This window comes from Aythya ferina (genome assembly GCF_964211825.1).
Source record: "Aythya ferina genome assembly, chromosome: 1".
In the NCBI taxonomy this organism is placed as follows: Eukaryota; Metazoa; Chordata; class Aves; order Anseriformes; family Anatidae; genus Aythya; species Aythya ferina.
In genome coordinates, this window is record NC_140296.1 from 119,012,461 (window position 1) to 119,037,431 (window position 24,971).

General features: G+C 38.4%; 1 protein-coding gene across 4 annotated transcripts in view; it reads right to left on the reverse strand.

The window, feature by feature from the left end:
- Positions 1–24,971, reverse strand: part of NME7 (NME/NM23 family member 7) — a 93,143-nt gene that overhangs the window by 32,911 nt on the left and 35,261 nt on the right. For all 4 annotated transcript variants that reach the window (XM_084523151.1, XM_084523152.1, XM_084523153.1 and 1 more), the window contains 4 exons: positions 22,956–23,061; positions 9,650–9,714; positions 8,714–8,782; positions 6,364–6,465 (listed from right to left, as the gene is read on the reverse strand). In XM_084523151.1, coding sequence (XP_084379277.1) covers positions 6,364–6,465; positions 8,714–8,782; positions 9,650–9,714; positions 22,956–23,061 — 342 coding nt within the window. The remainder of the gene's footprint in view (positions 1–6,363; positions 6,466–8,713; positions 8,783–9,649; positions 9,715–22,955; positions 23,062–24,971) is intronic.

A 24,971-nucleotide genomic window follows, 5' to 3' on the forward strand; every position in this document is an offset into this window, starting at 1 on the left:
TTTAAACCAGGGAAAGCAAATCACTGCTACAGGCCTGGGGTTTGGCATCCACAAAGATATGGGCCTGACTGACAAGTTGCGACACTTTTGGAGGTAAATTTCACACCATACACCACTACATCTGGCATAGCCTAAAGCAGTGGTGGCAGCTCATGGTCATAGTCCCATTACAGCTCATTAATGGATCATTAGCGCACAGCAGTCTTAACACTTCCTTTCTTCTGGATCGTGCGTTAACAAGCCCCCAACACACAGAGGGGTGAGACAGAATAAAGGACAAGTCCTGAGTTCACTGAGACTTTGGGCTTTATGAATCAGCAGTGTCAGCTCAGCAAAAGCACCAGAGGGAAAAATCTCCCTCTACAGACTCTCTCTCAGTCAAAAATCATCACGTCCCCTATCTAACAGGCCGCAGCCCTGTCTATGTCACATTTTCATTAGACCTGCAAAAGCTGACGTGGAGAATATAAACTGAAAGGACAGAGTCAGATGACTGACCCTGAATAACATCTCAGCAATTCAATCATGTCTTTCCCACTGCAGGCCTAGACAGCAGGGTATCCTAACTGGTATTGATCTGTTTGCTACTCTAGCTGATAATGGTCTGGCATTGAATGAAAATTTTTATTATTATTACATGACTCAGGCTATCTGAGCAGGTAATTGATGATATGAAAGTCTTCATCAGAGATGAGGTTAATAAATCTTACTTCTCTTGAAACGCATTATGCGCTTCACTGTCAACACTCTGATCAAGATTCGCCAGGCTACAGGGAGAATCAGAACCCACACTGAAACAGCTACAAAGGTATTACCAGAAAAGGCATACCTGACATCTCAAAATCAGCCTTTGTATTTCTTTACATTTTCCTCTGAACTAGTTTTTATGTGATGTAATATAAAAATGTTGTGCTGAACATGAACATTTCCTGGCCTCTTATGCAGATCTTTTTCAGCGCTAGACATTCACAGAAGGACTACACAAAATGAGAATCTTACAGCAACAGTGCTGTTTGGCTCATACCGTTATCCTATTTAACTGATGTGATAACTGAGGCAGAAACATATTGAACCTTTTGTCCAAGGTCACACAGTGAGGTCAGGAATGGAGCTAAAGCAGACTTCAGCTCTTTCAGTTCACTGCTTTGTTTTAAACCATCTATTCTCCCTTTCAGCTTTTGTCACTGATGCAAAAGTACAAAAGACTATTAATGCACTATTTCACTTAAAATTGCAAATCCCCAACGCAAAAAGAATGCAGGTTAGGATCCAGTGCAAGTATATGAAAATCCTTTTTCAGCCCACTGCATGCAGACATATTGCACCATGTCCCATCACTTTAACAATATTTCACAGCAGAAGGTACTTGAGTCACTTTTAGTGTACTGCCAGTCCTAACTAAAAGCTCTTAAGATTACTAAAAATTATGTAACCTGCCAGGAGCATGTAGCTTATGACTCCTTGAATCACGTGTTATAACCCCCCTTTTCATTGTGTATGAGGAAAGTTCAAAAAAAAAAATAATAAGAACAAAAAATAAAAGCACTATTTCCATTTCTAATGTATTTTACAAGTGTTTTATGAATATTAACTAATCTTCTCAACAATTCCATGATAATATGCTACCAGCAGCTATTTCAGCATAAACTAAATGAAGATGATGTGAAATTGAAGCTGTATCTTCAGATCTAGGTATTAACAAAAGGCCTCAGAGTGCTCTAGGGACCAAAAATACACAACCACCAACCAGTTAAAACATTGATTGGTGCCACTGAGCTTACGCAGGGACAGAATTCCCTGGTTACCATCCCCCTGCTCAGAGGTTGAGGTTTTCTGTGCTAGCTTGTGCTTCCTGATCCGTGTGAAACAACAGATACCCATGCCCTTTTACTCTTCCCAGCAGCCCTCCACATTCTCTTCTCTATTCTCAATTCACTTTAAAATAGTTTCCTGTTTTTTTTCCTACTGTATTTCAACAATGAGCATTCTTGATAAAGCACACTGTGTTGCGTTTACCCGTACTCCTCCAAGCACTGTCATTTCTCAAGAAGCTGCTTTTCTGTTTAACTTTGGTTGCAGTTAGCAACTCTTTTATTTCTCAGTGATAGCGTGCAGTGAAAGTTCAAAAGGCTTGTGTGCTCTATTAATCTGATTTAATTAACTTTTCAACTCCTCTTCCTAGCTTTCTAGAGCAGTTACCGCTTTGCCATAGGTGTATTTTTTTCTCTTAACTTGATAACCACACCAGCAGAAACAGAGTGAGATAAAAGCAACCAACAAAAAAAAACACACACATAGTTTAATAATCTGCATAACAAGATTTGATAGTATATTTTGAAAAAGGGCTTGATTGATTCAGACACCATGGAAAATCTGTGGAACTCAACGCCATTTCAGAAATCCCATTTCCACTTGAAATTCAAATATCTAAATAAAAGTGCTCAGCTGCTCATAGGATATTGATACGTCATACCTCTTTGCTTTGGGAGCTTTCCCTCCTTGAAAAGTTAGAGTCTGGCATGGAATTCAGAGACCTTTTTTTTTTTTAAACATTACATATTAATGTCGTAAAGAAACAGTATTTTCAAGATAGGGATCAGAATAGCCTACCGGCCTTTATGGGGTTGCTGCAACAAAATACAAATTATGAATACTTGTTTATTACAGTAGATGTGGTGAGCCCTCCATTTCTATGCCCTACAGAGTAGGGTACGGAGTAGGTACAGAGGCCTTCCAGGACAGAGAAAACTAGGTGCAAAGAGAATTCAAGCTCAAGCTACACAAGCTGTCTGGGATCTGCCTGTGAAGAACAGCTAAGCTAAAGGCCTGCAACCAGAGGAGAAATCAACAAGCAGCACAGCTGATGTGAGAGTACAGAAAAGCCTCAGATGAGACCACCAAAACCAGAAAAAATCTGGCTGCACTCCAGAAGGTTAAGCCAAGTATAAAGATGCTGACAGTTCACCAAAAGTGCAATGATCCAGCCAACCACTCATCGGAAATGTGTCAGTGTATGAGAATGCAAGAAGCAGCAAGACCTGCAGAAAAACATTACTCCTAGTCCATCCGCTACCCAGCAGGGACGCACACACCCATGGGTGTGGAATCTGGGGCACTGATCCCTTCTGTCAAGTCAGGGACAGTAATTTTGAGAGTGAACATGTCTAGCACAGCTCCTTACAGACAAATATCTTTATCCCACTTTCCAGATTTCATGGACTGTTCATACACTACTACAAAACAGCTCAAAACAGCTTTTTGGTTAGCAGTCTTCCCCACTACCCCATGAGAGGTTTTAATAAAGTATTTATAAGCTGTTTTATAATGCAGGATATTTTTGGCAGAGAGCTTTACTGACCTGCGGTACTAACAAAATATTACCCAGTTCAAGAAAATAGCACAAAGCCCCCTTTCATTTTTAGCATTTTACGCTTGGTATAAATTGCTAGTGTATTAAAATATAATGCTCAAAATGGAACAAATCTGATTCTTTTTTCAGCCTTAAATACCAGGGGCTTGGACAAAACCAGACCTATTTCTATTGACATCTTGCTTTGATTTGGATGCCTTTTATTGAGGTGTTTCCCAACTATTTCCCTGCAAAACCAAGGACAGACTGAGAGGGCTGACTACTCTGACCCAGTTACGATACCTGACTTGCCACAAAGTGCTTATTACATTTGCAATGTATCTGAGATATAATTAACAGCACATGTGACTGAGATTCATTATATAAGCCAAATTCCAACACCTTTACTCACTTCAAATAGGACCCTGCTTTGAGAGCAATCACGGTGATTTCAATGGCACTACTTGCCAAATAGGGCACTACCCAACAGCAGCCAAAGTGACCCAACCTGATGCATTCTGTACCACGGGTACAAACTGGTCTTCACCTGCATTTATAAGCAGCCTGTATACGCATCAGGATCCAGCATATCTAAATCAACAAAGTTACAGACAGATCCAGATCTCTCGAAGCTAACACATTATTTGCGTGATACGTACATTTACTTAACCACTAGACCATCTAATTCCTGGTATCTTAATAGTCTGTATATAACTTTGCCATATAACGTAACTGCTGTTATGGTTCCTGCTACCTCTGTTTGAGACAGATATTTTGACCACTGAATTCAGTCAGGAGCTTCTCTGACAATACAAGTTGAGAATGACAAAAGCCCATGGAGATATCTTAGCCACCTCTTCCTCAAGGACAAGCCACATACACTATCCGAAGAGATACATAAATTTCAGGCAAAGACCCCTCTTGAAAACAGGCGTAGTCACTATATATGCACTTTAAGTGCCTAAGGAATCAATTAGCTTGGAATTCACAGAATCACAGAATTTCTAGGTTGGAAGAGACCTCAAGATCATCGAGTCCAACCTCTGACCTAACGCTAACAGTCCCCACTAAACCATATCCCTAAGCTCTACATCTAAACGTCTTTTGAAGACTTCCAGGGATGGTGACTCCACCACTTCCCTGGGCAGCCTGTTCCAATGCCTCACAACCCTTTCAGTGAAGAAGTTCTTCCTAACATCTAACCTAAAACTCCCCTGGCTCAACTTAAGCCCATTCCCCCTCGTCCTGTTACCAGGCACGTGGGAGAACAGACCAACCCCCACCTCGCTACAGCCTCCCTTGAGGTACCTATAGAGAGTGATAAGGTCGCCCCTGAGCCTCCTCTTCTCCAGGCTGAACAAGCCCAGCTCCCTCAGCCGCTCCTCGTAGGACTTGTTCTCCAGGCCCCTCACCAGCTTCGTCGCCCTTCTCTGCAATTCTTATAGAAAACAGTAGAGAGAAATGTGTAACAGCTGCCTGTCTTCCAAACATACATTAGCACAACTGCTATGATGTCAGTGTCCAAAACTTACAGACATCTGCTTCCCCTGGAAGCAGGAGGGTACTCATTTTTACTTCACAGGTCACACAGTTAAACATTAAGAGAGAAAGGCAAACAGCATAGGTAGATCACTAGCACGAAATCTGGGAAACAGGAATTTAGTTCCCTCCTTTGCTGTTTTCCTATGCTACCCACAGAAACCATCAGTCTATACACCCCTCAGCTCCTCAACTCGTCAACAATTCCTTCTGCCACACATGTATGGCTATGATGGAACTTTTCATGGGATATAGCAAGTGAAAATAAATTCCCCTTGTATAGGTGCACTTGTCTTTAGTAACTTAAAGCAGCTGTCACATTTGTGTATACATTCCAATTTTAACATATCAGGCATTAAACTAGAAGAAACGTGAAAAAGATATAATAGGTGCAAATAAAGCAACTGCATCTTTGAAAGTTTTAAATACTGGAAACTTTAAAACATGGAATTTGAAGTAAATCCGAAATAAACATACCAGACACATTACTACTGATATATCATTCTGCAGTTAAAACTAAGTGAGATAAAATATGTTACATGCTCTGTTTACAAGATGCTAACCCAGCAGAGGAACATTTGAAAAACTTAATGGGACCAAACAGAAGAGGAAAAACAGGCTCGGACAATGCCTTTAACTCATTCTTTCTGTAATGAAAACTGCAGGTCTGAAGAGAAATACATCCCAAACAACTTACTCTGCCTTTCTAATACAAAGCCACGTGATTTTTTTTTTCCCCATTGAAACTGGTAAACCCTGTCTGCAACTAAAACATCAAATCATAACATCCGATGTGACTTCATTGCCTCCATCTTGATACTTCACTTCATGGTTCCTGTGTGGCCTTGATTATTTAACAAAAAATGGCAAACCCTTTGAGACAGCATTTACGTTTGTCTCCAGATTGCTTGCAGTATCATGCACATCCAATTACTTACCTCACCAAATGAAAAATAAAAGCTAGAAGCATTAGCATGGCAAACAGCTACACTAAGTTTTACATCATTGTTTGTTTGGTCCCTTCCAATACCACTGAAACTGATTCTCCTTTTACACTTCTGTCCTAGGACAGTGCCACTGACTGCAGTGGCTAACATTTGGTTTACGCTGGCATGCAAAAGCAATAACTATTTGTTCTAGGGTTCTGAAGCCTTCTGTTAGAGTATTTATGAATCATTAAGCAAGATTTTTGCCTAAATGGCTTTCTTTTCACATAAATAATCATAAAAAAAATCATCATGGTATTTTATCATCTGGCTTAGGTAAGATCAGAGGATCTGTTAGAGGATTCGCAAACTGATCCAGAATCTAGCATTTCACGTCCATAAGGTAATGCTCACATGCTTCGAGGAAATGCAGCAAGTACATGGCAGCCATACCATGCTGTGATATTTTAATTCACATAGGCAGTGCATCAGTTATTTTTTATTTTTTTATTTTTTTTAGCATTCTTTATCACTCAAGCGAGTACTTACAGGATCAGAAGGACCACAGAACTCTCTGAACGTTTTTGGAGGTTCAGGCTGTATAATCTCCATTGCTATGCAAGGGCCTGAACACAACTCTGTAACCATTTCCTGGAAAAGAAAAATGAATGAAACAAATCTGAGCAAAATGGTTCCAAAGAATTGGTATTTTTGTAATGAATATCACACTGAATGCACATGTTTAATCTCACTACTCTGAAATCAATGGGAAAGAATTTTAGCTAAGTGCCTCTATCATCAGCTTGATCCTAGGAAATGTAGGTAGAAATATTCCTGTGATACTTTCTGTGATGTGAATAGAGAGCAGACTAGTTTCACATTTTACAAAAAAAAAAAAAAAAAAAGAAAAGAATAAATATTTCACTTAAAAACATGGCCTCATCACTAATGGACATTTTTATAAAAACAACAGGCAAAGAGCAATATATTTGCTCCTGTTAAGAAGCAGTAAGTTGCCATAAAGTCATTACTCTGTATGTTTTCTCTGAATTCTGTTATATAAATATCTGTCACCTATGTAATCCTACGTAGGACCCATTGATTAGAGAAGAAACTAAGAAGGCTGTTTTTGTTTTTGTTTTGTTTTTCATTTTAGCAACTGTTCAGCATTCTCTTTTCCTGGAGAACCGCTTTATATGCCACACAGCAAGCCTTTACCTCACCTACAAGGAGTAACCAGAAGAAATAGAAGTACATTTCCTGAAAAGGGTTTCAGGATTATATGTATCTTCTGTTTCTGCACTGGGTTATTTGAAAGTTATAAATAAAATTCAGATCAAAACAGACGGTTCTGAGTCACAGACACAAGAGGTCATGTTCTTTCTTCAATACCCTATTGCACATCTTCCTATTTGGCCTGCACTGACAGTATCTATTGCTGTTCCCATATGCGCCTTCTCTGGATCCCTTTACCATCATGATTAGCTTTCCCACGTTTTCCTGTTTCACAGATACCCTGAGTGCATGAAGATATCCCATTAATTTCAACTGAGTGCGTCAAGCACATATGGCGTGCAGGACAGAGCCCCAGATTCTTACTTTTCTTCAAATCTCATCTGAAACATAGCGTCTTTATTGACTTACCCTGTTTAAATGTCATTTCCCTTCTGAGTAAGTCTCCAATCAAATTATATAAATTTGCAACTTATTTGAGGGTTGGAGTTTGTATAAAAATGCAGAAAATGGTTGAGAATTTTCAATTTGCTTCAAAGCATAGACTTTTGCAGCACCAGAGGATTCTTTGTGTCTTGAAATACTGGTCCAATGCCACCACATTTGAGTTCTACTACTTACCTACAAGTCTCTCTGTCCAAACTTCCTTGAATTCTCAGTTCAAAGGATGTTAAGCAGAGGAAACTTTATAAGCATTTCCTAATCTGACAGTTAACTTAGAGTTCATAAACTATCCAAAGAGGAATCTACAAACTCTGCTGAAGTAAATTGGACTCAACAGTCATAAAGGAAAAAAAAAGTCACATTGTCCCAGTAATATTAGTAATTGTTTGGAGCAATATTTGTAACTGCAGAGAAAACTTTTAATAATTTAACTATTTATAAATTAGAGATAACTTGCATAGTACATAGCATGAGAGTGAAACTAAACTTGTTATGATCTGCAAAATTAATGACAATTCTCTGACAGAAGGTGATACAGAAAAAGTTGACTTCCTGCATTCCTGTTGTTCTATCTGCCATCGGAAGTTTTATGTTGCAGTACAACAAATCATAGTAATATACAGGGTCTTATGTATATATATATATATACACACACACAAACAGGGTCTCATAAATATATTCAGGGTCTTATGTATATATCTTTATACTTAGATGTCCACTAGGATTACACTATATCTTTAGCTTCTTAAATTTTCTGAAGATCCACAGAATACAGATCAATAAATTTAAGAATGGCTCAAAATGTCATTAGGAAAGCATTCAAATACAGCATCCCTACTGTAAACAAAATAATAAATACTTATTCTGATCCAAGCCACTATTGCAATATCAAACTGGCCAAAGATATATATGTGATACATTCTCATCATTCTCGTAGCTCTACCACAATAAAATAATTTATCTGATTTTTTTTTTTTTTTTTTACTCTGTTGTATATTACAAATTCCTTGGCTCAACAATTTTCACACAAGAGTCTCCTTTCCTACAACACATGTAGCATACTTTCTGAGATGAGTTAGGTTATTTCAGAACAAGGTAGAATTGGACAAAGACAAGTTTCTAAAGAAAACCCAATCACAGTCACAAAAATGGACAGAGGTGACCACTTCCTTGTTTAATCATCCTCTATTTTTAAATAGATTCTTCTCAAACTTATGCTTACCATATATTCAGCAACAACACCTTTGTAAATCTCATAAAATTCCTCCACATTTGCACGCTCCATGTTGAACTAAGAAAACAAAAACGTTAGCCATTTGCTTTAAATAAAAAAAACAAAATTAGACAGACACCCCTTCTTAACAAACCAGAACTTAGAGTACTCATTTAAGTTTCACTAGATAAAAGGAATGGTTTTACAGCTGCAATATGATGTTTATTAGCATCAACATTTAGCTAATGTTGCTACATACAAAAGAGCATACAGTATCATTTTCTACCCTAAGCATAAGTTGAAATTGTATTTAATTTGCAGTGCCAACTAATGCCACTAAGATGTACAAGAGGAGCTGGTTGTTGCATAGTAAAGGGAAGGGGCTGTTCTTCATTTGCAGCGGGGATTTGAGTCATGAGGGGATTTCAGATCTAAGGAATACCACAAAATACAAAGAGCAGAACTTAAACGGATACTCACAGGAACAATCTCTGCCAACATCCTTTAAATTGTGATAGTGATGAGGGTGCCAATCCTGTAAGTATCTTTTAAAACCTTCCCATAAATTCATGCTAGCTATATATTTAAAAAAATGAGGAATTATATTAACAATTATTTCCCTAATCTTAACCAGTGCATTTTGTAAAGATATCCCCAGTTGCTCCAGAAAAGACCGTCATTATTTCCCTTCTAACCATAGGAAACTGAGACACAGAGAGGTAAAGTGTCTTGGCTCAAGGTCAACCAGCAAGGAGAAACAGGTCAGCTGATCAATCAAACAATAAAATACAAATATCACAAGGACAGTGCTGATCCCAAAACAGTGCTACACAGTCTGCACAAGGGTTTTGTATTGCAGGCAGACACCTGTGCATTGCTGTGAAGTGTACACAGCACTTCTCCAGTCTCTGTTTATCAGAGAAATATATACGAAAGAAAACCTACCATCTGTAAAGCTGAGATCTGAAATCCTTCGTCAGTGATGGCTTTTATAATCTTCCCAGCCAGCCCTGAAGAAAAACACAAGAAACAGTACTCAATTAAAAAAAAAATAAAAAATTCCAATTGGAAGGTATTTATGCCACCATACTAACTATTTTCGAACAAAAAACAGTGTTTGTATAATGCTGTGAAGGGAAGCAAAAAGCAGAGCTCTCTACCTAAATATTCTGTCTAAATTTACATTTATAAATTTATAATAATATCTGCATTTCCTATCTAAAGTGATGCAGTGATGACTTCAAACAACTAATTCCATATTGGTGTTGAAATGACGTGATTCATTATGTTCTACCAAAAATGGTAGTTTGTGTAGTCTTTGCTTTTCTAAGATCAATTGCAAAACACCCAGGAGCTTCAAGGTCAAGATTTATATATTTAATGTTCCAATGCCAACATTGCAGCTTAGAAAGCAATCAGTTCCAGGCACAGGCTACCTATTTTGCTGTTTTTGTACAGCATTCAACAGAGGGTCCAATTTTGAACTAAAAACAATGCAGGACAATGATAAACATTGTCAATAAAACATCACAGAAATTCATGTCTTCTGTGGGAAAAGCACATTAGTGAAAAATAACCTGCTGTTTCTAAGGTTGTAACTCACAAATATGTTACTGCTGATTATACTGTTTATTTTATACAATCCAGAATGCATCCTCCAAGGCTGAATGGCATTGTAAAAAGCAAAACACTAAACTTAGGAGAACAAGAACCACTGATTTTCCACTGAATGTGTATTTTAGATCATGTCAGCCAAGCACAGTACTCCATGTGAAAGAATTTTATAGCATCAGTGTTTTTATAGAGCATAAATGTCTGTCCTCTAGTAAAAATTGTGAGCAACTATAAATTCTAGACATTTATTCAGAGCAGAGTTAACGATAGAAGAATATTCTGTAATGAATGACAACAACAAGATTTGACTCTTAGTCATTAATTCCTTTTGTTAACTAGACTATAACTTGAACTTTTTTTTTTTTTTTGTAGCACTGCATAAAAATTTAGTAAATTAGTATAATACAAAGGTTAGAACAATATCTAGGTTCTGGCATGCTCAAGACCTGAATTGTACACAGTCTGCTAATATCTGTAGCATAGGATTGGTGAGCTTCCTACACACTGAAAGGGCAGTGGAAGCTCTGGGCAAATACAATAGATAGCTGGAGATCTAAAAATTTTATTTACAAATGAAAATGAAAAAAGCTGTACCTGCAGTATTTGCCACAGTACTTTCACATTAAGGATTAAGTAAAAAAAAAAAAAAATAATAATAGTAATAATAATAAAAAAAGGAAAACCAAAACCTTTCCCATATAAAACAATGCATACTTGTTCCAAAAAATCATCAAACTGGTAACAGGCAAGCCTGAGATTTGTATATGTGCTCAGTCCAGGCAGCATTTTGGGTCTACAGAACACATAACATAGGCAGGCATGGTTCCTCTTGTCTCAGTATTCTGTTCCAACACGGCTCACTCACACTGACAAAAGTTTCGTTGTAACCCTCCTGTAAAACCAGGAAAATATATTTCTCCTTCTTTTCAAGGGAAAAAAAATCAATTCAAAAAACCTGCAGCAGTGAAATGAAGGGACTCGAACAAGTTTTCAGAGGAAATGCAAAACCATGTCAGAGAGAAACCAGACCTCTAATTTCTCTTGGTCTGCACTGCAGAAAAGGCTGTGCAGCTCAGCACTTCCACACGTCGGTTTCAGGGAGGCAGCAAGCCTAAAATTCTTGACTTCAGGGCTGGGCATCATCCACGAAATAAACATATAAAAAAAGTAATCTGTGACAGAGCATGAACATTTCCTCATTCTCATTCTTCAGACCCACTGCTCCAGTTAACAGCTACTGCTTTACACGAAGCCAGTAGAGATGGAGGAAAGGACGGTGGCAGGCAAATGGCAGTCACCACTTGCAGGGACAAAGTTACCTTGGCATGAGAAAGATGCTCTGCCTGACAGCTGCAAATCTCCATTTTAGGCGGTATCAGTAAAGAATGGCCTGCTTGGATAGGCCTTCACAGCTGGCAAGAACTGTGATTAAAACACTAATCAGCTATCAGGTTTTGAGGTACTAGGAAAGCCTGCTTTTTACAGAATTTTATCCTCAGCAGTTTTATGAGCTATAAGCAAAATCCATGTTTTAGAGAAGCGAAAGGGGACTGAAGCATTTTGCTTTCTAGGCTGATTCTCCACTGAAGTTTTTAAGAATTTTCTTCCCTATAGAGAGGAAACCTATCAAGACTGTCCTCTACATTGTATTCCTACTTCACTATCACTCATCAGAAAACAGAGTGCCTTGATTGCCCAGGACTGCAGGACTAAACGATTTAACCACAAGAATTACTGTCCCCATTGCATGCAGACAGATGTCTTGCTAAAAAAAATAAAAATCAAAGTGATTTGAGGAAGAGGCATGAGATCTCATTTATGTCTGCAAAATGAGATGTTAATTCCACTTCCCAAATGTGGGAATTGAGGCACAAGAGGATGGGTGAGCTGTCAATGGCAGTGCAGATCTACAAATCCAGTGACTTGGCCTCCACTGTCCCAGCTCAGGCAACGCAAGCACCACTTCTCCTAAGGATGCTTTCCTTTCCGATTCTACCTGGGCTGAAACAGGAACAAAAAACATAGAGGCAATCCCCAGAGAGCTGAAGAGCACAAGCTCAAGGTTCAGCCTGGGATCTGTTTTGGGCTTTCAGCCAATTGCATGACTGAACTGGGACATGTACTCTCCTTTGTGGGCAGATAAGGCTGAGGGAAAGAAGAACTAATTAGATAAAGCGTCGTTTCAGCAGCTTTCCACAATTTGTTTTCAACTTTAAAATCCAGATCTGCAGTGAAAGAAACAACTTTGTCAACTTTTTAAGGACCCTTCAAGCAGGGCCAGTGCATGTTTAAAATGCGATTACAGTAAGAACCCAAATCAAAGCTGTAGATTAGGCACTAATTATGATGAATTTTCTATCACAACACACAAAAGAATCACAAGCATTACTAAATACAACTGGGGAATTTAATACTAATCCTAACAAATGACAGAAAGAGAGAGAAAGAGAGAGCACTTTATCTCTCAGCATTATGTTATTTATGCACCTCATACTGGACAGATAATCTCCCAACACAGTTTAATCAGATAAAATGGTAAGGCACCAAGATCTCATCAGTTACATTGATCTTCAACAATTTGTTTCTTCACAACACAATATTTGAAAATTGTACTTCATTAAGGAGCAGAAAATAGCAGGGGAGACATCAGACTGAAAAATGTTACAACTTTTTGCAGAATTGTGGATTGGAATAAAATAAAAATAAAACAGTTCACAAAAGTCACTTTTGACCTAACAGTATTTTAATTATTGGGATGTCACAGCTGTGTTCCCGAGATCTGCCAGTCCCAGGGCACTACCAACCACCAGCCCTATGACTAAGGACGTTACATTCTCTTCCCTTGGTTCTTGGCCTGTTTCCCAATTTAACCATTCCACTGTTAAAAGCTTATTAAGTAAGACAGACTGCCTTGAAGGCAAGTCAAGAACTGGCTTCTTCATTTCAATCTCTACGTGTCATTTATTTAATACCTTTCCAATAACTACAAATAATTTCTCAGGAACAACAAACGATTTTTCACAGGAATATATAAACTGCCATGACCGATCATATCAATGATCTACCTAATCCAATAACATATTTTCAGAAGTAACCGGTACTGGATACTTTAAATACCACTAAGTATAAGTAGCTATTTCATTTCATGTCTGGTTTTTGACATTTTGAAATGCACTTTTCCTTTGCATTATAATGAAATGAAAAAGGTTATCTGATTCTTTGTTGCCAAGCTTTAAGGTCCTGTCCCAGAGGCTCAGGCTTGACTCTGAACAAAGTCTTTTTTTAATTCCAAAAGAAGAAAAAGTGGGACTCAGAGCTGGCCCTCCTCAATGTGTTTCAGCTGAAGTTCTCACTTGATCAGCCAACAGTGCAAAACGGGGAAGCTGACAGCCATCTTTCTTCATTTCTGCATTTCTTCCTATCAGTTGGCCAACCTATCCTCTGAAGAGCAAAGTTTATCTATCCCTTCTCTTTTGCTTTTCCACTTTAGAACCATGCAACTCTGGGCATTCTTATTAAACAACATAAACACGCATTCTCTAGACACCGCAAAACCATAGTGATAATCTGCAGCTATTGATCTCCTAGCCTTATGCTGGGCAAATGGAGAAGAAACGGGAAGTTCAAAAGCTACACAGATTAACAAAAAGGGGTAACTGACAAAAGATAAAAAGGAATATACAAGCAAATGATAGAGAATGTTGTTCACCTGATTGAATCCAAGATATTCCATTGCTCCTGATTTCTTTCTAGGCATTGCATTAAAGGAGATGTAAAAGTAGTTTAAAGGGAAGCTTTACAGATATTTATGGAGAACTCTATCAACACACAAGGGCACATTTGGTGAAAATCTTCACAAACTATTCATTTGAAAATAATGAAAGGATGAAGACAGAAGATACTGCCACTTCTTGACTGGAGAATAGAAGATGGTACAAGAAATATTACACATAGAGAGAGTAAATCTTAGGGGCCCTGAAACCCAAATGGCCAAGGTTGTGATGTGACTGAGAAAAGGAGCCAACAGAAAGATTCAAAGGGAGTGAACGGCTCAAAGTTTTAATCCCTGACTCAACTTTCTGAACCAGTACAAACAAGGGAAAACCACACTTGTGAGTTCCAGACAAGGCATTGAGACACAAAATGATGAAAACCTGTAGGAAAATAATAATAATCATCATAATTCTGGGAGTTATTGTATGGGAACAGATGAGAAGAATCACACTTAAAATTCAAATACAAAGGCCTATATAAAAAGTCAAGTCAAAATCACTGTCAGGCTACATAAAATGCCCAGCAAGTTGACTGTGCAGTGGATGATGTTAGAGAAAAGAATCTGCAGAAAAAGGAAGGATTAAGAAGGAAAGATCAATACCTCTGCAACACGTATGATGAACTCATATTGATGTTTACAAAACAACAACAACAACAACAAAACAGAAATGCTTAGGTTTCTGTTTTTCATTGTTCTTGTGTTAGAAGACTTAAAAGGAAATATTCGTCTTGTTGTTCTTTTTTCTTCTTTTCTTTTTTAGGGCTGTTAATTGTTTTTTACTCCATTCTCACATCAACTGTGATTTTTTTTTCACTTGAAAAGACTATACTTAATCACTCTGGCTAGGAGAATGTTTATATCATGATTTTAATTTACTTTTGCTTATTTCCTGAGCATAAACAAAATGAAACATAATATTTTAATTGAGATTGTACCACTGTTTTGTATGATAGCATACAGTATTATCATCCAAACCATTCATATGCTTATAGATTTTTTTTTTAATCCCTAACTAAACATTGTGCATGGGACTGTTCATGAATGGTTCCAATTACAAAGAGGAAGTGGTTAAAATCATTCCTTGCACTATGCATTTGCCCATAATTATAAACAATATTTTGAATCTACTATTGCACTGTCAATTAACTCAACTCTGGAGGTTAAAATCCTCAAGAGATCCCCTAGTATCTGCTCCAGCCTTTACTAATTTTGTATTTCCCTTCCTATGGAAAGTTTGCCAAATCACTGCCCTAGATCAATAGTAAACACACCGTATGCTCTACCATTTATTTTTGCCTTGGCAAAAGACTCACATACTCCTGCATTCTGTCTCTCAACTCTTTTTAAGGCTCAATACCTTGCATTTCTCCTCATGCACAGATTTGAAAAAGGCAGTAAGATAGGACTTCAAGATATTAGGTAGTTTATCTTTTGCTCACAGGCACGGTGAAGTTAGACTACGTATGGCTGTATTTTTTTAATTTTTCTAAAATGTTCTCAAAAACTTCTGGTAACAATGGTTCCATTACATCCCCATTTATCAAGCCAGCAATATACTTCTGAGTTTTCCATAATGATTAGATTAAATCTTCTTTCGTCTGAAGGAATAAATATGCACATATTTTCTATTTTATATATGGAAAGCTGTGTATCTATGTCTTCTCCATCTAAGGTTCAGTAAATTAAACCTTTCAATTTTTCAGCAAAAATCAATTTGTTTGAATCTCCTATTCTTTTTGCTGTCAGCCGATTACATTATTCATGAAACAGAGCGCCCAGAAACTGGATGCTATACACGAGTTGGGATCTCTGCAGCACTGAGCAGAACAAGTTACTGTAAATAAACCTAAACTAAACAAAGTGTGTCCAACGTTAATGATGCTGATTGTACTTATGATACATCACTATTCTGAACTCTTCTCTACACACTTGTCATTGACATCCTGCCCTCCACTATTTCATATTTGTGCGTTTGTCTTCCCTTTTCCATGACATGCTGTGCAGTTGTTTATATTCAGTTTCCTCTTCTTCACATTGCTTCATTTCTGCAGTTTTGAATTCTGATCATATCCTCCAAAACTGCAGTAGGTGCTTGGTAGTGGGCATGCTCTGTCCTTCCCCATTCCAGTCACCAATTACAATATTGACAAGAACTGGCCCAAGGATAGATGCCAAGACTTATAAAACTCTTTTAATTTGACATGCTTATGTCTCCAGTCCAGCGTTCATGAAAAAAAATTAAAGCTAAGCAGATGCTTATGCTGCACAGATCCAAACATGCAAATTACTTCACTGAAGGAAAATCTTGGTTTCCTAACACCAAGGGCCTCTGATGAAAGCACTGATGTTCAAGCGAATTAGACTATCTGGCTCTGATTTACCTTCCTTTCTGTAAAACATACTTAGAGAACTCAAAGATCAGTAAAGCATGTTTTTCCTTCACAGCAGACATGCTGGTAAATGTCCATTGTATCATCATTATGTAAGTGAATTAAATGAATGTATAGAGTCTTGATTTATCAGTTTTCTTGGAATGAAAGTAGTTTCATTAACCTGAAATTTCCTGCACCACTCTTAGAAATGATTAAGTGTAACTATAGTATGACCTTTTCTCTAACTCATTAAGAATGGAAATCCCCAAATGCAGTAATAAATACTCCTTCTTCATATCTTTTTTTCCAAAATATTAAAAGCTCTGCACAAAGATGATGTTCAACACTTACATAAGTCTACTGAACACTACTGGAAAACTTTCCAGTAGTATGAGATATTTATGATCTTTCTCAAAGATTGGCTGTGCCATTTGATTATTTTTTCTTCCAATGAAGTATAGCTCCTTCTCTTCCCTCCTGCATCAAAATGTCAGAAACGAATTCCAGATTCAGTCCACTTTCTCCTCTACCTTAATTGATTCAAAGGTAAAAAATATTTTTCATACTTGGAAAAATAAATGCCGCTTCCCCACTAGCCACTGAAATTCAAAGTCAGTCTAAGCTGGGAAGTCAATGCCAAGTTGCTAAAACGTCATGCAGGAAATAATCAAGAAACAACATAGGCTTGGTTTCAAAAAACAAACACCTCAAGAATAGAATATCCATCATTACAACTACAGCAAAGAATGTAAAAAACAGACGTAAGTGGATGGACTATTGTTCTCACGGAGGGTAATTTTTTTTTCTTAATTCAGAAGTTGAAAACTAAGTTGTTTTTATTTTAATTATTTTTTTCTCACTTCCTTAAAAATAAAAAATAATTGTCACCAGACCACCAAACACTTCAGAACACTGCAACACCCTGTCTATAATATATTCAAGGAAAATCTAAGAGACAGAGTGCATTTAATTTATACAAATGCATTTTCTCTCTGTGCAAACCTATCTGCAAAAAGGTCTGCATCTGAAAGTGCAGTGCTTTACTAAGTAGTTTCAGTCAACTGTAGCACTGAAATTGCCATACTGCATGTGAGAATATCCAGAGGTCACACTGCAAATGATCCACTGTACTTCTCTGAAGTTCATGCAAAGATTTGTGTTCATCTCTCTCATCACTGATGCCTCTCTGCACTCAACCTTGTAGACAAGACACAAAGAAAAGGTACAAGTTTCTGCCTACAATGAGGTGAAGTCCACAATGTCTGCCTTCTACCTTTCTATAATGTATACTTATAGACAGAATATATACTTTTGGATTACTTATGAAAAAATTGTATTGCTATTTTTTTCTAAAGTATGAGAAAACAGCTTTCTGAAAAGCTTGTTCTACTTCTGAAGTTTCCTGGAAATTAAAATAATGAGTTATGCAAACTTAAGTCTATTTAAAAACCCAGGGTGAGAATAAATAATTTCCAGAGCTTGTTTATGATTTTTAAAAGTTGTATCTAATGTACACTAATTAGCTTGCTAAAACACAATGAGATAAATATCTTGACCTGAGAATGATGACAGATTCGCACCTCTCCTATTACATCCTCTTTTTCTTTTCCAGCTTATTTCCTTTCCTAACCCCATGCACGTAATTAAATTTAGCACACTACAGAGGTGAATTGAACAGGTTCACATTGACGTCTTCTCTCTTTCAAAGAGCAACAGGTCTGTTGCATGTCAGGAACAGCTCTCTGGTTGTTTTCAGTCATACACATAATCTACTGCAATGCTGGATTTTAGTCTTCCTCTCTCCACCATCTCTTGTAAAGTAACTGCATTTGAGGTCCTACATAAGTAAACCGTGTTTCTGCACCTGCTGCAGACTGAATTGCTGTCCTTGGTATTCGTTTTGACAAAGTTAGATTTGTCTTTAGAGCAAAGAACTACTCTCAATTACATTTTTTCTGACTAAGTCTTTACATAAATAAGGAAATATGATTCTTATTGTCACCTGTCATGCAGCATTTTGCTGATCAATATAAAGCTCTGTGACTTGCTAATGCAGTCCAAAAAGTATTAAGATAGGAAAGCTGATGATAGCTCTCTTAACATTTATCATCCACTCAGAGCAGGTCTAAAATCATATTTCCATTGAATATCTTTTCCATTTGGAAAAACAAACAAACAAACAAACAAAACAGTCCTGCTCCTTTTGTTTTCTATGAGACTTAATTGAAGAATAATGTGGTAGACAGCACCATTAACTTTTTCTTTTAAGTACAAATAAGGTACAGGGGTACAATTTACCAGTAACATTAGAACAAAATCTCAAGCTTAGCACATCCTAGGAGAACAAATGTAACTGTGTAGGCAGCCACACACCCAGAAGCCCTTGAGTCCATCATTCTGTGATTCTATGAGACCACAGAAGCTCCTTTGTCTTTAGGCAGGCCTTTCAGTTTGCATCAGGTCTAATGAATTCCCAACTAGAAGTTTTGTTTTTCAAGTTCATGGCACAGTTCTAGCCCCAAATCTGTTTTTGGCAAGACTCTGTCTTTAGAACCCCTGTCTTAGCTTGGGAGTGCAGAAATGGAAGACAGGGCTTCAACTTTCAAGCTCTGTGCTGTAACCTAAATACACGAAAAAGTGAAATATAACACACTTCTGATCTCAGCCTTTATAGCCTGATCATCATTATTTTCATCATTTTTTTTCTGTTTGTTTCACAAGGGAACCAAGAAAAAGTCACATTAAAGAAACTTTAGGCCAAGAAAGTCATGAAATATCAAATTCTAATTCCTACAGCAAACATGACTAACCTGTTACACATAATAAATTAAAGTTAATCCCACTCAGTGACCTACAAAACACTGTTTCTGCTGACAAAACAGATAGTGTAGTGCTGTAACTAATGTTACATTTAAAGTGCTAAAGAGCTGTGCTTGCTAGTTACCATCTTCCTTGGCTGAAAATTGGTCCCAAGACAAGAGAAGGAGGAAGCTAAAAGACACCTAAAAGTGTGGCAGATTCCAGAGAGGTCAAACCAGGCCGCATCCCTCAGACACAGCCCCGGTCAGACTGAGTCTGCATGGAGCTGTGTCACGTTGCTTTTTCACTCTTTCACATCCCCAGCAAAGAGGAACTGGAGTGCTCTTGCAAGCCCTCTTCAAAGTTCAAATCCAGCCAGTTGGCTGCTGCCAGCTTCCCAGCCAGCCAGGGAAGTGCTTCAAGTCCACTGGGAGGAGCTGCTAGAGAGCAAGCTAAAGCTGCCTAGTCCAGGGCACAGATTTCAATGGCCTTCCCAGATAATTCTTCAATTTCCCAGCTGCTGACCCTCAACAGAAATTATGTGGACACTACATGGACAAAATAGCTATTGCTTTCCTGCTCTGAGGGGCACACATGATGCATGTTCTCTGAGGGCTGGTGGTACCACCCCTCCCTGCCCCTGCACCACCAGCCGTGTGAGCATCACCTAACCTCCCCAACACCCCTCCTCAGGCCCCAGGGTTTCTCTGAAGCCTGCCAGGTACTCTGGGTACTCTCGCTTACATTACCTGTCACCCTCCGGTGACAGGCTGCAGGTGGCAGGGCCTGGCACCACATGGCGGCCTGCTTAGCGACTGGCATTGCTGTGTGCTGGCTGGGAGCAGGCCGGCAAGGCAGGAGATAAAACACACTGAGTTTCCACCGCTTCAGCACTGGGCGGGATCCTGTAAACCTCTACAGTAACCAAATTCAGCTACTAAGAAGTAGCTCTGTCCTTGAATTAACAGATGCAAACTGGAGGTTTGATCCAGCCTTTCGACAGCAAGGGAAGCTCACCGAAAAGCTTCTTTGTTTACCTATGGCTTGAGGAAACCATTTTCTGGAACTGAAAAATATCTGCTATTTCCTTCTAAGAACTTGTTATGCAATTTACTCAGCTCAAAAAAGAAAAAAAAAATGGGAAAAGGACAGGAAAGTAGAATTCAAATCATGAATTCAGTCAAATGTTCCTGCAGAAGACTATGGCTCTGTATAAACTCAAGCGTGTAAGTGAAACTTCACATAATTGTACACGTGTAATGAGCAGATTATATTCATGGTAATTAGATAAGTTCAAAGCCTCAGCAGTGCATAGGAAATTACAAAAAGGTTTATTTTTAGATACTCAATACTGAAAATTTGTAGAGCACAAATCAAATCTGCAATGCATAAGAGGCTCTGCTGCTCTGACCCACATAACTTTCCCCTCTGTGCCTCAGTCGCGCTGCTGCCTGACACTGATGGCTACGTGGGATTTCGTCCCCTCTCCAGCTGCCACATTTCACCTTGCATTCTTCCTGCTAGAAATGGCAGGAGTAGACGGCCACAGTGAGAGGTGTTGTTTCCTGAGGGGGAGGCAAGTTGCCTTTCTTTAAGACCACACGGTCTCCTACATGCTATTTTGCCTAGAGGAAAGCTCATTAGTTGCTATAGCACCTACTTTAATTGAGATACAGGAGATGCTGCTGGAACTACCAGAATGTCTCAGGTATCATCAAACAGTTACTAATAGCTGTTAAAAGGGAGATGAGATGAGCAGGGCCTCACTCCTCTGTTACAGACCACTGAGTCTGAACAGGTTCCCCAAATTCTTTCGACTCCAAAGCAGTCTCTAAGGGGAAAGAGGAATGGTGGCACTTCTGCTGGGACAGCCTGTCACTGGATACATAGCATGCAAAAAAATGTAAAAGCTCTGGAATCAATAGATGAAAAAGGCTATGTTCCTTCAGCTTTAAACCAGACAGTTTAATTGCAAGAGAGTTATTTCAGAATTAAGACTTCCAAAAGCTGCTGTAAAGTGAGTACGTAGCTCTCTACTCTGCTGTGCACAGCAATTCCAACTGGTGATGGTGCAAAAGTGCTTCCTGTGAGAACCAAGACTTCCAAAAGAGATACCACCCTGTGATAGGCTAAAGAGGACAAGAAAGACTAAGAAAGACTGAAGACAAGCTAAAAAAGCCAAATCCTCTTCCTTGGGACGTTCCTGGCCCATCGGGATGATGATGCTGGAGAGTTCCTGCAGCCTTTGTGAAGGATTCATCTCACCTCAAGCTGCCCACTGGGAACAGTCCAGACTCAATGCAAAGCCACACCAATGTTCTCCACCAAAAGGGGAGATCGCTGCCCAGCCACAGTGACTCTTCCCTCCCTTAAGCCAACATACAGAGGGGAGTGCAAATGGAGCAAGAATTTGTCCCTTGATTTAGAAAAAAATCTGAGTAGTTCAAGACAAAAGAAAAGTGTCAGACAGGGCACTATGAAATCTACAGAAACGAAGAGGATTAAAATGAAGAAGGCCTGGGCTCACTAAGTAAGAGTCTGACCCCCCATATGCAATAGAAATTACATCTCAAGTATGAGAATACACAGCTCAAGCCATCCACTTTGCCATTTTGAAAAATTAAGGACCTTAACAATCCTGCCACAGTAAAGTTTGCCTCTTGCAAGTGTTCAGCTAATATCATAGTTTCACCTGCTGTCCAGGTAAGAGGAACATCATTCTTTCTTTGCTGACTTTATCAGTAGCAAGTACAGTGCAAGGCCTCAAAGAGATAACAGGCCTTTTACCAACAGTAAATGCAAGACTCTTTCTTGTAAAAGTCATTTCTTTCACCAAGCCCTTCAGACTTCAGGTGTGAAAGGCCTGGAAACTGCTCTGGCCACTTCCACTGTTTCTATTTCAGCTAACCAGAGAGAAGTAATTAAAATGTTGTGGTGTGTTCCACATCTTACCATGAAAAACCTCAATGTTCTGACGTGGCAATATTTATCCTGCATTCAGAAATATTTTTGAAGTGCCAGAACCAAAATATTTTATTGCAGTCACTGCTCTTACACATGTTCTTCTATCTAAGTAGAGCACACAAAAGTGAGATTATTTCTGCATGGCAACAGTTGGGACAGAAAGCATCATGGAGTCCAACAAATGTTTCCAGATTCTGGCTCCCTTTCACAGAGTAAATAAGACTTCGCTACTTTCCATCCTCACTGCAGTCAGCAGAACAAGATTGGTATCAGAACAAATACCCCTTTGTGAGCAGTTTTAATGTAACATGTTACTGTGTGAACGGAAAGCCCTGCAATATAGACAGATGTTTTGCTTTTATTTTGCTGGGGGGATGCTAACCTCCCATAGATGAGTCTGGTGGACAGACAGGAGAAAAGATATGGTAAGCTGTCACAGCCAGATTCATTGAATCTCATTTATAATTTGATTGTTCTTCCTTATTTTCACCTCTCACTGCTTATTCTGAAATTAAAAAGCACCCAAACAGCATTCAACCCATGGAAGTAAACTGCAGAAATAAAAAACATGCATGAAAGATGAAGTACTTGCATACTTTTGCACATACTATGAAATATATTCTGTGTTCTTGCAATTTCACTTTTTGCAAAAAGAAGTAGCACAGGAACGATCATGGGATACAGCAAAGCACACGCTGGTTTCACCTCCACTATCTGCATAGCTTACCTTCATTAACTGCATGAGGCTTAATAATGCAACAAGTACAGTTTGTGAATTTTGCACTGTTGACTGGTCCACGACCTCCACTGGAGGGAAAGAACAACTCCAGCTCCTGAAAACAACAGTAATTTAACACATTTTAGTTTTATCTAGCTACATACATCAAACATCAACTTTTACCATAAGTATCCATAGTCACAGAAAATAAACCTTAATTATGGATTTTTGTGCTAAACACTTTTCCCCTACAATATTCTCTCAAACATATCTTTCCCTCTCTGGCAACATTACTACAATCATAAAATCACAGTTTGAATATTTCTTGCAATTTTTTCCCTTCCACTTCTACAATGCAATCTATTTCCATTCAGAGCACTCAAAATGCTGCTGCCACAATCAGTTGGCAGAGGTGTTCCCAGTTTTCTGAATTCTCTTTTTCCTCAGCATCTTTCCCAAATCAACTCCCAGATAGACACATCATTGCTTCCCTTTTCTCACACCATTTTTTCTTCCACATGAGCAAAAATGCAATGAGCATCCAGTTCTTCTATATACAAAACTGACCTCCATCCCACCTGCTTAAAACTATTTTTTCCTTTTGTTTTAAACAACTGAACTTCATCTAAAATTGTTGACTCCCTTCTCATGACTTACTGACCCTCCCCTCTGTTTTTTTTTTTGGTCTTAGTGAATGAAAGCTGATGAACTCAATTGCTCTGATTTCTGGGATGGATCAAAAGAACTTCTTTGCCTCCAATTACTTCCTTTCTTCCTGCCATTGCTATTCAAGTATCATGAAGCCTGGGTCTTAGACCATACTGGGGTAAGCCTGACATCCAAACTTTTTTCCTCAGTGATGTTTTTTTTACTGTTCACTACCAGCTTCACGCTTCTTTCCATATCATTTATTCACATAGCTTACACAATCTGCCAATAAACATTAGCCAAACGCTCGAGACACAGATTCCATTTAAGACCTATTGGTCAAATTAAGTAGGAGAATTGATGAATTTCTATTTAAAGGAAATAATAATATCCTGGAGATATTACTACCAAATTTATCTGATTTTTTGTGTGTAACAGTAACAACGCTAAAGGCCATTTCCTGGAATTGTCTCATTTAATTTACTAGCTGAATTCAGATGGAATAGACTTAACTATCTCGCAGTCTTTACCTCATGGCATTCTGACAATTCCTGTAATCCTGACTTGAACAATTATACAATTTTAACTAATGGATCTTCCAATGGTAGGGAAAGTGTGTTTTGTTTTTCTCCTAGAAAATGATCTACAATTTAACTTTGCATATCTGAGGCAAAAGGGTTAGTTTCTTACATCCGTCTTCTGATGACATGCTGCATGATTCGAAGACCTTGTCCCACTTCGTTAACCAATGTTTGCTCTAAAAGCAGCAGCCAGGAAAAGGCAGCAAAATATATAAAACATTTAACACTTTCTTTTGCCTCTTAAAAGCCAGAAGAGTAAAGCAAATATATAATGCTGATGGACTGGGATAATGAAATGCCAAACAAAAACCCAATGGTGCCTTAAAAATAAAATATATTTAATTTATGCCTAATATAAACAAATTCCCAAATTTGGCCTGCAGAAAGAGAGACACCACCTTGCACTAGAGGGCTACTTTCACTTATCATTTAGCCCCAAAAAAGAATAATGCAGTCTTCTTCTTTAACTGTTTAGTTCACAATACATTCATTACAGGTGGCTGGGACTTTGGTTTTCTTTCAGAAGAGTTTGTTTAGGCCCCTCTATCTTACATTTCTTTCTTTTCAGGAAAGCTTCTGCAAGCTGCAGCCAGCTAGTTTCCATGGCAGCTGCAATACAACCATGTAATACTGGACCTACTAGATAAAAATAGGCACAGGGCTGCTAAATTCAAAATTTCAGTGGACTTATCAGAGATTGGTATCAGTAACACCACAAAGATGCACACGTCTGCAGAAGTTCAGCAATATAATAGCTCCTGTCAAAGAAATACCGCTGATGAGTGAGGCTTTCAAA